We start from the raw sequence: 14,430 nt of genomic DNA on the forward strand, positions 1-14,430 counted from the left end.
GTAGCTCCCCCTTTAGGACTAGCTGTTGCATTTGGCATCAGATTGGGAAGGAGCAGGGAGCAGATGCATGCTCTCTCTCTCCAGTCGACTGCCACTGGACCAGTCCCCTTACCTCACTTCTTTCTTTCTCTGGGAAAGCTTTTTTAAACCACACTCTCTCAAAGCCCTCTGTACATTTCAGACAACTGGAGAAATGTTGAGTTTTGCATGAGGAGAGTATCCTGCCCTTTTCTCATTAAGAAGGGTGGGGGGTGATGAACTCTTGCCCCAGACGCACCCCAGTCCCAGAGGAGACAGCCCTGGTGGTAACATTACAAATATAACCCTGGCAACATCACCAATATCCCCTTCTTTATATTAGCTTTACAGCAGTTCAGTCAGATCGTAATCCAGTCTTTGGGTAGAACTCCATTAGAATGCTAACACGATTCAGGAGAAGAAATGTTTCATCTGCTGCATTTGAAAATCAATTAATATTTGACGCTATTGGGAGGGCTGGGATGTCAGAAACACTCATCTAATTAAACCAAAAAAATGCCAAGTTGTCAAATCTACTTTATCAATATTCCGAGAAATCAATATTTTGGTGTCAGAAAGGGTCCTAGACAGAATATGCAACTCATAAATAATGCCATTAGGCAGAAACATTGAACTCCAACGCATTGGAGGGCCAAAGCTTCCCGCCAGACAGTTATGGGAGGCCACTCTCAAGGCATTTCATAGAAACATGACCTGTTTGAAAAGGGAAGGAACAAGTACTTAGTATCTAAAGTAGACTTCACTGCCCAGTTAATATGTGCTAGCCATGTTACCCTGCCTACCATAAACCTTTCATCAGCAACCTAACTGCCTCTCTGCAGCTCATTTCCTTGAGTCTGAGCATTTTCTATTCCCCCATTATCTGATCCCCCTTTCCATATCTTATTGACTGCCCTCCAAAACCATCTCACATCCCATACAGCTGTGCTCCACACATACTGTAGTCCTTTTATCCCAAACCCTGTATGGATGTTCTACATGGGTACAGTATACATGAGGCAGCGGAGGCTTAGGACTTGTTTCCTGTGGTTCCACCCTCTTCAGAGGACTTGATTCCCACATGTTCCATCTATTCAGGGATCCATATGAAATCAAGACACATGAGAGAAATCACACAATTGGTACCCTGCCAGGAAAATAAAAGTGAGGGTACCCATTATCTGTCCAAAGCCTATGTGCAGTCTCATGGTCCCCTATGCAACTCAAGAGCCATATACAGGTAGGACCTTGAGATTCATGATGAAAGGGAAGAACAGTGGGCAAGACCCTGGCTCTACCACCATACATACACTGTACCCATTTAGAATATCTGCAAAAGGAATGCTAACCTTACCCCTAATCATGGCAGTTTGGTAAGGAATTTTAACAGGTCTCCAAGGCCCTGATAAGGCTCCCTAAACAAAGTGTTCAAGAGGCCTACTGTAATGAATTTATTATTTGCACAGTCAAAGAGTTCCACAAGAAACACAAAACGTTACAGACAATGCGAAATTATTAATTTGGACTCCCCATCCACAGAGCACAGTTTGGAGTCAGGGTTGCCAAAATCATTCATATTCTGACATGGACCATAAAGCAACATTCGTGCATTATATCAGTTGAATCATCCTAAGTTCTTTTAAGTCCACGTGTAAGACAAATACTCTAACGAAGAGGTACTGTTCTCTCAGATTTGTAGCTAGCTGAACAATTAAACAATGCTGTCTATTCAAAACGTTAGTATCTGTTTATCTAGCTTTAAACATATTTACCCAACGGGCACCATGAAAAAAATCCAAACAAGTGATTATGGTGGGTTATGTCACGTCAACTGCTCTGCTTTTATACATACGAACAGTTCAGTAGAGCAGCGACTGGTTTCCACACATTGCAAGATGGCACACATATAAAAGGGTGGGATGCAAGGTTAAAAAAACATGCAATACACATCAGGCAACAGTTCAGGGAGATTTTCTGGGGATCGTTTCTGCCATACTTTAAAAACAAAGTACTGCACACACTTCTGAGCTCCCTTAAAACAATTAGCTTCACCGTTTCCTAAGATCTATACACGCAAACTACATACACAAACAAAGATAGTCTTAAGTATGGATTGTTTAACAACTCTTGGGGCTGTTCAGATATCACATCACCTAAACGGCCTGCTGAATTATGTGGGAAGGAGACAGTTGTACACACATCTCCCCCCCCCCCCCGCGCAGGGGTCCCATAATCATGCAAACAATGGCGATCTTGGGGGGCAGGGGTAGCAAAAACCTCAGGCATCACACCTGTGAGCCCCATGGGAGGCTTCACCTGCCCTCTGGAGCTGTTCTGGGGGCAGGCAAAGCCCCGCGCTATGTCTCCAGGCACTCTGAAATCCTTCTGAGGTCTCCAAGTGCCCAACTATCAGTATCCACTAGAAAACCAGAAGTACTGTTAACAGTGCTCCAGAAGCCTCAGAACGCTTTTGGAGTGCTCCAGAATGTCAGAGCCAGGTTCCATACAGAGCTGGGTAAGAATCCCCAGGGGTGAGGTATGCCGTAGTCCTGTGCCCCAGGGTGGCACAGGGGCCAGGTCTGCAACTACATGTAAAAGCATAGTGTTCAACCTACTTCACTCACTTCTGAGCAGGGATACGAAAACCCAGCAGGGCTGTACTTGAGTTGAGTTGCCAAGGCATTGCCCCCCACGACTGGACTTGAAAAACAGTTCTAACCAGGGAGGGCACTTTCCATGTCTTCTTCCAAGTCACTCTTTAGTGATTTTAATGGAAAGTCTAGTCACCCTCCCCCTTTTAAAAGCCGGCTGTGGAAAAAACAGGGCTGCTGCTGGGGAATGTGTGTGTCTTGGAGTTCACTTTACTCGCTCCCCTGCTGTCCTCGCCCATCTGTAAAGAGGGCAGGAGGGACAAGAGAGCTGGGACAGATGTAGCAAGGTGGAGGAGAGTCATAAGCAGCAGCTGGGAGGCTTACCAGGATGATCCAATCCTTGTAGCTCTATTCAGAAGTAAACCCCCTGCAGGTCTTTCAATGAAGCTTCCCCCTCCTACCCTCCCTCAGCCAATGGAAATATGAGAATGCCCATCCTTTGTCCAATGATCATCTGTTCCTTCCTATCAGAGACAGGAAAAGAGAGCCCAGTCCCACCTCGCGTTACCCCTTTCCTGCCTTCGGCTGGAACTCGCTGCTGCTCACGTCAGAATGCTTGCCCCACAAGGTTTTCCATGTGGTGAAAACAGTAAGCAAGCATCTCCAGACTCAAGCAGACTCAAGTCAGCACATGTGAGGATGAGTGCAGAGTCAGTGGGGCCCTGACTCAAGTCTTTTTCAGAGTCTCCCATGCACGAAACTCACAAGCTGCAGAGTCACCCAAAATTACGCATTTTCACAATTCGAGTCTGAGTCACTGATTTGAGTTCCTAACACTGCTTCTGAGTATTCCTTTGAAGACTCAGGTTGCACTGCTCTCCATTTTCATATGCGTACAACTGAGCAAAACTAACTCATGAAGGTTAGGCGAGTGCTTAAATATGGCTGAATCACTAATTGCTTTTAAGGTCTTTTAATTGCTTAATTGCTTTTAAGGTCTTTTAAGAACAAAAAATTAGTAGAGAGGGCCCAGCAAAAGTGTTTGCAATTGGGCCCTGCAGCTTAGTCACAGTCTGTGTGACTAAGCTCCAGGGCCCAACTGCAAACACTTTTGCTGGGCCCCCTCTACTAATTTTTGAATTCTTAACTTGAATGGAGCCAGACCAAGAAAAAAAAAATCTGTTACTTCTGTGCAGGTGGATAGGACTCCTGTACCTTTAGTGGTTGTGCAGAATAGGCAGTGGGAGATCAGCCAGAGGGAGGGAGCACGCACCCAGCCCGCTGTGCACTGCGACTCTCTCCCATCACTGCCCCATTTGCAGCAGCCCACTCTGGAGTGAGACAGGTAGAAGATGGAGCTGGGAGATGCAAGGGTAAGGAAAGAGCCAGGCTGCCGCCTGCACGGCCAGTTGGAATCCATGGTGGGTGGAAGCTGCTTCTGAAGTAACCCAATTTCAGACCAATTGGAAGCAGATCACATTCTGGCAAAAGGGCAGTGCAGGGCCCCCACAATGTGCAGGGTCCAATTGGGTGAAATTGCCCCAGTTACCTAAAGCTGGCCCTGCTAAGCTGCTTCCTGCTATCTCCCACAAACCCCTTTTGTTTTTGCTTTAGTTAGAGTTTTATTTCAAACACCACAAAACCATGAACTAAACCCTTCAAAATAGAAGGTCTTGAATTGTTGCTCCCAGTCCGTCATGACACTCAGTGCAAGAGGCACAGTAATGCAGGATAACAGCCGATACCATATTCTGTTTGCACAAGGCAAACACAGTACAAGCAGTCTGCGTGAATACAATTCCTCTGGCAACAACCACCATTTTTCCTGTACAATGAACTCTGTCAGAATGTGGTCATGCTAAGCCACCTCTAATAACTGGGTGCCTGTCTTAAGTGGAGCATTTCTGGAGATGTAAGAAACAAAGTACAACGGAGGTCCGCAGACGTATCTGACAAATGTTCCCTTGAAACCTTGTTCCGTGGGAAATGCACCTTGACTCCTGTATTTGATCAGATCTGTTTGTTGATTCAGAGTGTTTACCCAACTCTGAATCAAGCAAACATCAAAATTATGTGTCAACAGTATTTTGGAGACTGAATAAAGTTTGCAACTTTGCTTGCGTATTGTTTTCATCCTTGCATTTGGCGGCTGCTGCTGGTTGCTCTTTTCGTCACCTTTAGGGAGTGCTGCAAGCCTCTCTTATACTGGCTGGCTGTTATAATTAACACCACCACTTCTTTTAGTGACTGTGAAATGATTTCTTTAAAATATTGATTTTATTTTTTGTTTCAGAAACATTCAAAATGTCTGTTGCAGTGTGTTGTGTATATTGGACAAAACCAATTACCCTAGCAATTGGTCCAATTGGCTTAAAGCCGGCCCTGACCAGAATCATCTAGCTTATTTCTCTGAGCAGGGGAGGACCTCTGCTTCTCAAATAACTCAACAAATTACATTCTGTTTGCATTAGAGTCATCCTTCATAAGCCTCTGATATCTTCTCTGCCCTAGCCAGCTTGCCGTTCATACTCCTTTCATACTCTTTCCACCAATTCCTATGCTGTAGGGACAGCAGCATCCTGAAGTGAAGGAGAGAGGAGTAAGGAGGAGATATTTTCATTCACTAAGGCTGCAACCCCAAATACACACACACTGAACTAACTGGGACTTACTTTTGAGTAGACATGCATAGAATTGTACTGAAAGTTTAGCAATCAGTAGCCAATATGCATTGATTACAGCATAGTAAAATATATACATGTTAACAAAGCATGATGACAACCCCAAGTTCCCTCCTGATACTTTTAGCAAAAATATCTTAGTAAAGTTGCCAGCTTGAATATAGAAGTTGAAATGGAGGTGGTCTGGCTCTGACAATATCATGGAGCTCCTGGGTCACCCACAGATCTGTATGGCATCACTTAATGTGGGTCACATGTTGCTTGGAGTTAAACAAAAGGCATGGAAGCCATTTCATTTTATATCTAGGTCCTGAATATTGCCAGTTTGGCCCCACAAAATGAGAGTGATATAGCAAATAAGTACCAAACTGTACTTGGATTACTGAAGCAGTAGTCACTTAAATGAGTTCTGTACATGTTCTAGTCCTAGTAGCAGCAGGGTCAACAAAGCAAGAGCAAGAACACACTGATCAGTCAGAATATCAAATGTTGCTGTCCAAATAGAAATTTTGTAGCTGGAAGAATCAGAAAGGCAGTTGTGATTTCACCATCTAAGAGTTCTAAAACCTTGAAAAACGGGATACAGTTCTCAGGGCTCTGAAAGCCACAAATGAACTCTGCCAATTGTTTTGAAAATCAATCCCCTCTTGTTAGCAAATATAGTGATATCTTTTATTTTGCCTTATTTGATATCTGCCCTACAAGAGTTCCATGCAACTTGAGTCAAAGTAAAGGTGCAGAAACATCTGACTCACCACTTGCTATATTTTCTTTGCAGCTTCATGTTAAGACTTGAAACCTGAGCTCCAAATTATCTTCCCCTCTTGCCAAGTCAAACATATATATAGCCCAATGAACACAGGATGGAACCCAAAGGGCAGTTAGTGCTTAAATTCCCACTAGTTTCAAGGGGTCATATGCACACTTAACTTTCTTTGGATTGCACCCATCACTTGTTCAACAGTCTCCTTGTTTTCAGATCAAACACAGGAGAAGCCACAAAGCCTGGGCAAGAGGAAAGCATTCACTGTTCTAAAAAAGAATTAGTATAAGCTGAATAAAACATGCCCAATATAACTGTTTACCTATTGTACATTTTCCCTTTCAGTGAAACAATGCTAATTAGTGGGCTTTAGTTTTGAGCTTTCAAAAATACTGCCAAACATTATGAAGCTTGATGGAGTGGCACTCCCAATATAGCCATGCATTTTTAAAACCTCAAAAACAGGTGTCAGTGCTTATTTCAGCAAAGTAGCATGCAAAATGTTGCCATATTTTGAAATTACTGTGATCTTCTCTTGTGTTATGACATTAACATCAAAGTTCGTGAGAGTATACACCAACATGAGCCACATGACAAACATCAAATTGTAGCACAATTCTACGCATGTTTACTTATAAGTAAGACCCACTGTATTTAACAGAGTTCATCGCAGAAAAGTGTGAGTAGGATTGGAGCCTTCAGAAAGTTTCCAAGAACAAAATATAAGTAGCTTTATAAAAAAACCCTCCACAGAGAGAGAGAAAGGTTTTATAGAAGAACCATAGCCCAAATTATATATCAGACCAAATAACTTATTACAGCCAAGACAGGCCCAAAAAAATACTTAAACCTTCTGTCTGACAGAGCAGATGAATCACATGAACTATGCAAACTTAATTTGACTTTAATTATTTAACAATTCTGCAGCACTGGTATTTAAAACAAGGGCTAAACTCATTCAAATCAGGATTACCCCAAAAAGCTTTATCAGGTGCAAGTAGTGTTGTGCCTTTGGAGTTTTAGTGGAGGAGTAAGAGGAGTAAGAGTAAGAGGAGGAAACATTACACTCACTCTGAATTGTCTTTGGAATGTAATCAAGCGCACTGTGAGGTCCCCAATTGACCAACATCCCAAGAAAAGGCTACAGTTTCAAAGACAAGGCATGGAATCAAACCAGCTGCAGCTCATCAGTGAGCATCTTGAGTAAAAGATGAGCAGGAAACCTTTGGGGGAAAATATTTTGGTCCTCTCAAAGCACTGAAAATCCCTGCAAAATATTTATTACTCAGTGAAGTCTAAAAAATGATGAAGGCCCAAATCCTAACCAACTTTCCAACACTGGCATAGCTGTGCCAATAGAATGTGTGCTGCATCCTGCAGCTGGGTGGCACTCACAGAAGCCTCCTCAAAGTAAGGGAATGTTACCTGCATTGCCTTTATGTTGGTACTGGAAAATGGGTTAGGATTGTGCCCCAATTTAACTAGTTTTCAATCAGCAGGTGAAGAATTGACCAGATCCATACAACTCTATAAAATTCAGTCAGCCTTTCGTGCATAAGTGAGCCTTATGCATATAAGACGGATAAAGCTGCAACATCTGTGCACTGAAAATACACACTCACAGGTGTACAGGGCCAAAAGAACCTTAATACAAACTGAATACTCCAGCTACTGGAATACACCGCTTTTCTTCCTTTGACCAGTTAGCCAGTCACCCTTCATGGATAACTATTCCTTCCAGGCAAATAGCTGTAGCCCATAAGAACCCGTGAGCAGGTGGCCTGATCATTCTGGTTGTGCCTATCTGCAAGACTGCTTTGGGGGACTTCAGATCTGTGCTGCACAGGATATAGCTTCCAAAAGAAAAATAATCTGTCTAATCCAAGTCATGCCAAGGGGCAGGAACATCTCCTGTGCATGCTTGTATGAAATACATGTAGGATGGGACATGCTCCATTTATTTCACTGGAGTGGAAAAGGCAAGGCTTCCAGTAGATTGCGCCCCATGGCTAGAAACTGGTGGAAATCTCACAGAAATCTATGAGGCTGCACCAGAATTAATACAGAGCAAGCCAGGTGGTGGACTGGAATTTAATAAGTGCCTCATAGAATGCATCAGTCACAAGGTAACAGGTCAACAATGGAACAGTAAATGTTTACAATTAAAACAGCCTCCATATTTAAATAAAGTGTCTTTCTTCTTCCTTGATCCAGAAGAGAATGGAAGAGATTGTACCCAAGGGATACATAAGCATTCCCTTTAAGCACCAATTCAGCCTTGGGAGTCAGTGTTTTAAAGAGCAACTGACCCTGGATCAATGCCATTTTATTTTCTTCCAGGAATAAATCTGGGCAGCAGAATAGCTTCGTGATTGTCCACTCAGCCAGCCATGTCAGATTGATCAGAAAGGTAAATAGAAAGTGGTTTAGGCTGCAATCCAGTTAAACTCTTGGGTTTGGATTTAAGATGATCTAGACCATGAGACTGGCATTGTGAAACCCCAAAGCCGGTAGATATTAGTGGGTGCCAGTAGGGACTAGTCTGCTTTGGAAAATGGTTGCTAATGGCTTTTAGAATTGTGACATGCAGCCCAATCCTATGCACATTTAATCGGAAGCAAGTCCCACTGAGTTCAATGAGACTCATTCCCTAGCGTACAATATGCCATTGCAGTCTTTAAAAGGCCAAGTGATCTGGCTTAACTGGACTGCAAATCAGGGTCATTACACTGGTAATGGCAAAAACAAAGATATCTAGGGAAGTAGCAACAAAAATGCAGCCAGAATGAAATAGACAAAGAATAAAACAGCAAAGAAATATAGAGTCAATAAGGGGATGGAAAGCTAGCCTGCAAGAAGAGAACAAAGGAACACACACACACACACAAAAACACAACACAGGGAATAAGAAATGATATTTCAACTATGGCCAACAGAGAAGAAAGGCGTGTATAAAAATAAGTAGAATTATTAATATCCTAGAATTACCAATGGAAAAACCTAACAGAAAGAAATGCAAGAGAAACAGTCATTTAAAAATAGAAGGACCAGAGTAACATTCATGGGGAAACAATAATCAAACAGAGTTTATAGAGAAAAACCATATAAGCCTTTTCCTCAAATGAGAGTAATAAGGAATATTTTATTTCTCTTCTCAGCATGCCAGGGAGCATGGTGCTATAAAAACAGAGCCATAAACCACAGTATATGTAAATCAAAAAGCATGTTATTTGCCAAACTTTTCCAGATCTTCGTCTACTCTGAGAACTCTCATGACTGTCACATTTATTGTACTACTGTTTAACTCAGCCAGGTTAAACCTTTTACTGAGCAACGTGAGAAATGCAATAACTTGCAGTAAATATAAATATCCCTGTTTTGCAGAAGTGGATGAAATATAATCAAAACTGGATCTCATTTTAAGCTCACAATACAAGACCCAAAATCATATTTAAAATAGACACTCCCTTAAAAATGACATCAAAATACAGCCCCTTATTGCCAGCCAAGCTGCCTTAAAGGTAAACAAATCTTTTACTCAAGTCTGTTTTTATTTCTCATTTCCAATACCATTATCTGGCCTTGCCTCACATGCAATCAGATTTCCAGTTTATCTGGGTTTACTCAACAATGTTTGGAGACACCTTAAAATCTAGAAGGAAAAATAGCTTGCCTATATGCCTTAGGCAGAGATCCATATTAAACAATGCAATGTAATATGTGTGGACCACAATGCCTGATGTATCTGGCCAGAAGCATAGGAAACAATCATGTTACTGTATGTAGGAGTTACGGTGATGGTGTTAATTTAGAAGGAAGGTGCTGCAGAAAATAATCTTAGCAGCGGTATCTGACATGTAAACAGAACACAGCATGGTCACGCATACCAGTTTAGCTCAACCAAAGGGATTTAAGCAAATTTATTACCAGATCCTAGTCATGTGTAATTGATTACAATGTACTGCACTGTAAGTTTTCTTAGGAGGGCTGCAATCCTATTATTTCAAATGAGTCCCTGTTCCTTGCAAGAAATTAGGTAAGGCAATCTTTTACTGGACTCTATTGCTGTAGGAGTGGGCAAGATTCTTACATCCATGGGTACAATTCTTAACCAGTTTTGCTTCTCTTGCTCCCTGGAACCAGCCAAGTCAACAACTGTCTATATGGTGTCTGAATCAGTTTGATAATAATGAACATCCCAGAAAGAAATTAGGTAGCATTCTTGCACTCAGCTCATTGGGGAGGGGGGGACAGGGATTGTCCACAAGTAAAATACTAAAAAGAATAAAGTACAAAGGAATAATTTCTTCAGAGGAAAAAGACGCAGAACAAAACCTGCTTCCTTAAATGGCTTGCACATACCAAAAAAAAAAAATCCCCAATAAAACAAACCAAATAGACACTAGTATTTCCATGCTGCTCACATCGAGCAGTAAATAAGGTGCATTCCTCCCACTTCTTAAGAAATTAGCATTTCAAAAATATGCCACTTCCCCCCCTGAACTCCAAGCCATGTCTAATAATGCAAGAAACAGATTGTCTCCCCTCGTTTCCTTAATTTGTTTCATCTAAAAGCAATTCACTCAACATCTTGTCGCCCTCTGGCAGCTCAGTTTACTTATCCACACTTAATTTCTCATTTGGACCAAAACAAACTCCTCTCAACTGCCACTGGCTGGTGGGGGGGGGGAGAAGAGGGAAATAAAGCTCCTTGTGTAGATTTCCCTGGAGAAGGTTAGCTAATACATAGCTTGACCCAGGATATTGTTGAGGTATGGGCCCTGGACATGAAGGGCTCAATCAGCTGGGAGGGAAGGTCTCCCTTGCAGAGAATGGTACTTTGCAATTGAACTGCTCATTTCATCAGGGCTTGCAGATACAAGCTGATCTTCCCTACAGACTGTACCTTAGACCCTCAATGTGTAAGCCTTCAAGGCTTCTCTTGGTCTTGTCCCTGTTTTTGGAGGTAACAAGTAAGCTTCTGAGTTTCACAAGACCCTGCCAGAAGCATCTCAGAGCCACATATGTTTGTAAGTCTATTCCATCTTGCCATAGCGACATGGACAAAACCAACATTGCATTTGATACAGTTAAGGATTTACATCCTTTCCCTTTGATACAAAGAGAGTTATGGAGCCTGGAGGCTTGTCTACTGCTACACTATTAGAAGTTGTTGATTCAGTAAAATAAAGCATCTACTTACCTATTTTTAATTTGTTACACACACATACTGATGTACCAAGTGTCTTACTGATGTACCACCAAGTGGTGGGTCATCCATGAGCACCAATTATTTATTTCCACTCAAGCACAAATGCAAATATTCCTTTTCCATTCAAAACCAGAGGCATGAATAAGAGGAATACCATCCTTCATTCACTCCAAAGATTATGACAAGGCAGCATCACAAAAACACAGGGATGTTCTCCTGAAGGAGGGGAGTTCCAGGAATTACATTTACAGAGAGATGCGAGGGAGAAAAGGGATTTCAGAAAGCACTTGAAGCCTCAGTTTCACTGTCACACATTGTTGTCGTCCCCACACCTCTCCCCCCCACGGCATGAGTTTAACACCACCAGATCAACAGGGCTTTCCCCAGGAAACTCCTCGCCTCATCATGCCTGTCTCCACAGCTTCTAAGGTCAGCGTGGCCAGAGCAGGGAGGCAGGAAGCCACAAGCAAAGCCCGAGAGAAGGCGACCACCTGAAGTCTCCACCCATTTGGACGGTCTTCCAGCTTATCTGGAGCTGAGCGATGGGAGCAAAAAGAACTGCGGGAAGGAGTTTCACAGCAAACAAGTGCGTGGTGGCGAGTTACTTGACTGGGGGGGGGAATCAAAGCACACAGAGCTGCCCCCCCCCCAAACAGGAGAGCGGGATTCCCAACAGTCAGAGAGGACTGTCTGGTTGGCACCATCCTTGGAAACTTCTAGGAGCCGGATTCCCCCCCCCCCCAAGCTCTGGACTCCTTTGGGGCAGGGGGCAAAATTAGGGCAGCAAAGCTGAAGGTGGAAGCAACCTCCCGTCCAAATCAAATCAGCCGGACTTTACTTTCCAGGGAAACACGGTTAGGATGAGGTTAGAGGAGGCAGACACCCTGGTCGTGCGCCACCTCGCAGGAGCACCCCAGCGCACTTTGCACTCCCATCTCCACCTAGCAGACGAGATCTAAGCGTCCCCAACTTTGCGCTCCGTCTGATCCCCCCCCCCCAAATCCCGAGTTTGACACTCCAGACTTGCAAGAGGTTCTGGCAGCGCCGCCGTGCCCTCTGGACACCTGTCTTCTCAGGGCGAGAGGTCCTCAGTAAACAAGAGAGGTGTCCAACAAGAGAACCAAAAGGCTCGGACAGGATGGAGGGGAAGTCACCTCTCTCTTCTCACCACCCCATAAACCTGCAGGAAGGCTCACCTGTCAAAACAGACCTGGGGGTGGGGAAAGAGTGGTGACTGCCCTAGGAAGCCCCCCATCTGTAGTCACTGGGAGGGCAGAAGCCACGGAATCCCCCTTTCCTTTGCCTCTCTCGAAGATTCGTGTGACCAGCAAAACAAAACGCTTGGACCCATTCAGAGTTCAGCCCCTCTTCAAGCCCCCACTGATTCCAAGGGGGTGGGTGAGAAGGCAGACAGGGGCTTCACTCGCCCAGTGAAACCGAAGTGGACTGGAAAAGTGCTTCCACTTGGCAGGATCGGGCCCTTTGTTTTGGCCAAGCAGCTGCCCCTCGCTCCCTCGCTCCCTCCCTCTCCAGTCTCTCTCCCTGCCACAGCGGCCACTTTGCCCTGACAACTCAAAACCGCAAGCAGACATAACACACCGCGACGAACCTGGAGAAAGTCCCTCGCCTTTCACCTCCGCAGACCCCAGTCAGAGGGCAGCAAGACCCGCTCCGCTGCTCGCCCAGCGTAAAAACCATTCTCTCCCCCCCCCCCCATCATCCGATCCTGGGCCACAGGTGCTAAGGGGGAAGCAGGCACCAGAGGCATCCCGGCAGCGCACATTTTAGGACTTTTCTCCATTCCTGACAGCGCCTGAAACAGACGACGTGTGTGCGTGTGTGAGATGTTTTAAAGGTGTTTTCTTGGGAGGCGAGGAGGACCCCTTGCCGGTCTCCAAATCCCAGCTAGCCAGGCAAGCACCTCCAGAACTGAACACTTCCCATGTCTAAACGAAAAGCTGCATACACGCAGCGCCCAGGAGGGAACCAGGTTGCTTCACAATCCGTGCCACGGCTGGTTTCGCACTCAGACCTCCTCAGAAAGGCATCATACCGCGAACCAGTCGGCGGGAACCCAAGCCCAGGGACTGCCCGGGATCCCCTTCTGGGGAGCTTCAGGAGCCACCGGGATTCTCAAAGCACCAGCAAGATCTTCAGGGGGACACCCCCCCCAAAGACGTGGAGACAGCAGCCCCCCTCCCATCTCCCCCCTCCCCAAACCCCCAGGAAAAGAGAAGCAGCCGGACTGCACCTGACTGAGCAGCGCTGAGGCGGAAGGTCCCGGCGATGGTAAGGAGGCTCACCCAGGCAAGGACTCTTCCCTCCACCGTCATGTTTCGCTGGGGGAAGCGAGGGGTCAAGGCGACGTCGGCTCGGGAGGACAGGCGCGCGCTCTCTCGGCTCCCCCGTCCCCAAAATTACATGGTCCACACACGGCCTCGGGCTGGCGCGGAGGTCTCTCTGTGCCTTCCCCCCAGGTGCGAGGGAGACGCTTCTTGGCCCCGGCAGGAGTGCTGCCCCCTTCTCGCCGCCCCGCGGGCGCCTCAAGCCCCGGGCACGGCTAGCTCGCTCTTCGCGGGTGCCAGGCTCTTCCCCGCAGCCTCAATCCAAGAAGTGCCCAAAGTTGGTGCCCCAGGAAAGCAGGCAGCGCGCGGCAGCCCCCCGGGCGCCTCGCCCGCCTTCCCCTCCGGAGGCTCGCCTGCTCCGCTCCCTGGGTGCTTGGGCGAGAGAGAGAGGGAGCCCTAGGCGGGCTCCGAGTTTATTTCACCGCCTCCTCCTTGTCCAGTGGCTGCTGTGCCAGTCAAGCCTCGGAGCGCCAATTCCACCGACTCCCAGGGCTCCGGCTGCTGCCGCTGCTACACACGTTAGCAAACCAACCAACTCCCCCCCCCCCCAAAAAAAAACCCCAACCCAGGGAGGAGGAGATGATAGGGTGGAATAACTCAGGACGAGCCCCGCCCCCTTGGAGGCCACGCCCCTCCCCCTCCCGGCGTGCGGGATCAGCTGCTCGCCTCCTCCCCCTCCCCCCACCCCAGCAAAATACCCGGGAAACACCTGTCACTGGAGCAGGGCGCGCGCGGCTGCTGCTCCTCGCAGGTTACCATGGAGCAGTGCAAAGGCAGTCGCCGCGAGTAGGCGCAACAATGTGCCTTTTGAGGCCAGCGA

The 14,430-nt window shown here is 46.0% G+C and overlaps 1 protein-coding gene across 4 annotated transcripts in view; it reads right to left on the reverse strand.

Moving 5' to 3' along the window:
* The window catches only part of ERBB4 (erb-b2 receptor tyrosine kinase 4), a 912,234-nt gene extending 898,119 nt beyond the window's left edge, over positions 1–14,115 (reverse strand). For all 4 annotated transcript variants that reach the window (XM_066626312.1, XM_066626139.1, XM_066626395.1 and 1 more), the window contains exon 1: positions 13,517–14,115. In XM_066626312.1, the coding sequence (XP_066482409.1) occupies positions 13,517–13,598 (82 nt within the window). In that variant the 5' untranslated portion in view covers positions 13,599–14,115. The remainder of the gene's footprint in view (positions 1–13,516) is intronic.
* Between the last annotated feature and the right edge of the window lie 315 nt (positions 14,116–14,430).

The sequence above is a fragment of the Tiliqua scincoides genome, chromosome 1, assembly GCF_035046505.1.
Source record: "Tiliqua scincoides isolate rTilSci1 chromosome 1, rTilSci1.hap2, whole genome shotgun sequence".
NCBI classification, from domain to species: Eukaryota; Metazoa; Chordata; class Lepidosauria; order Squamata; family Scincidae; genus Tiliqua; species Tiliqua scincoides.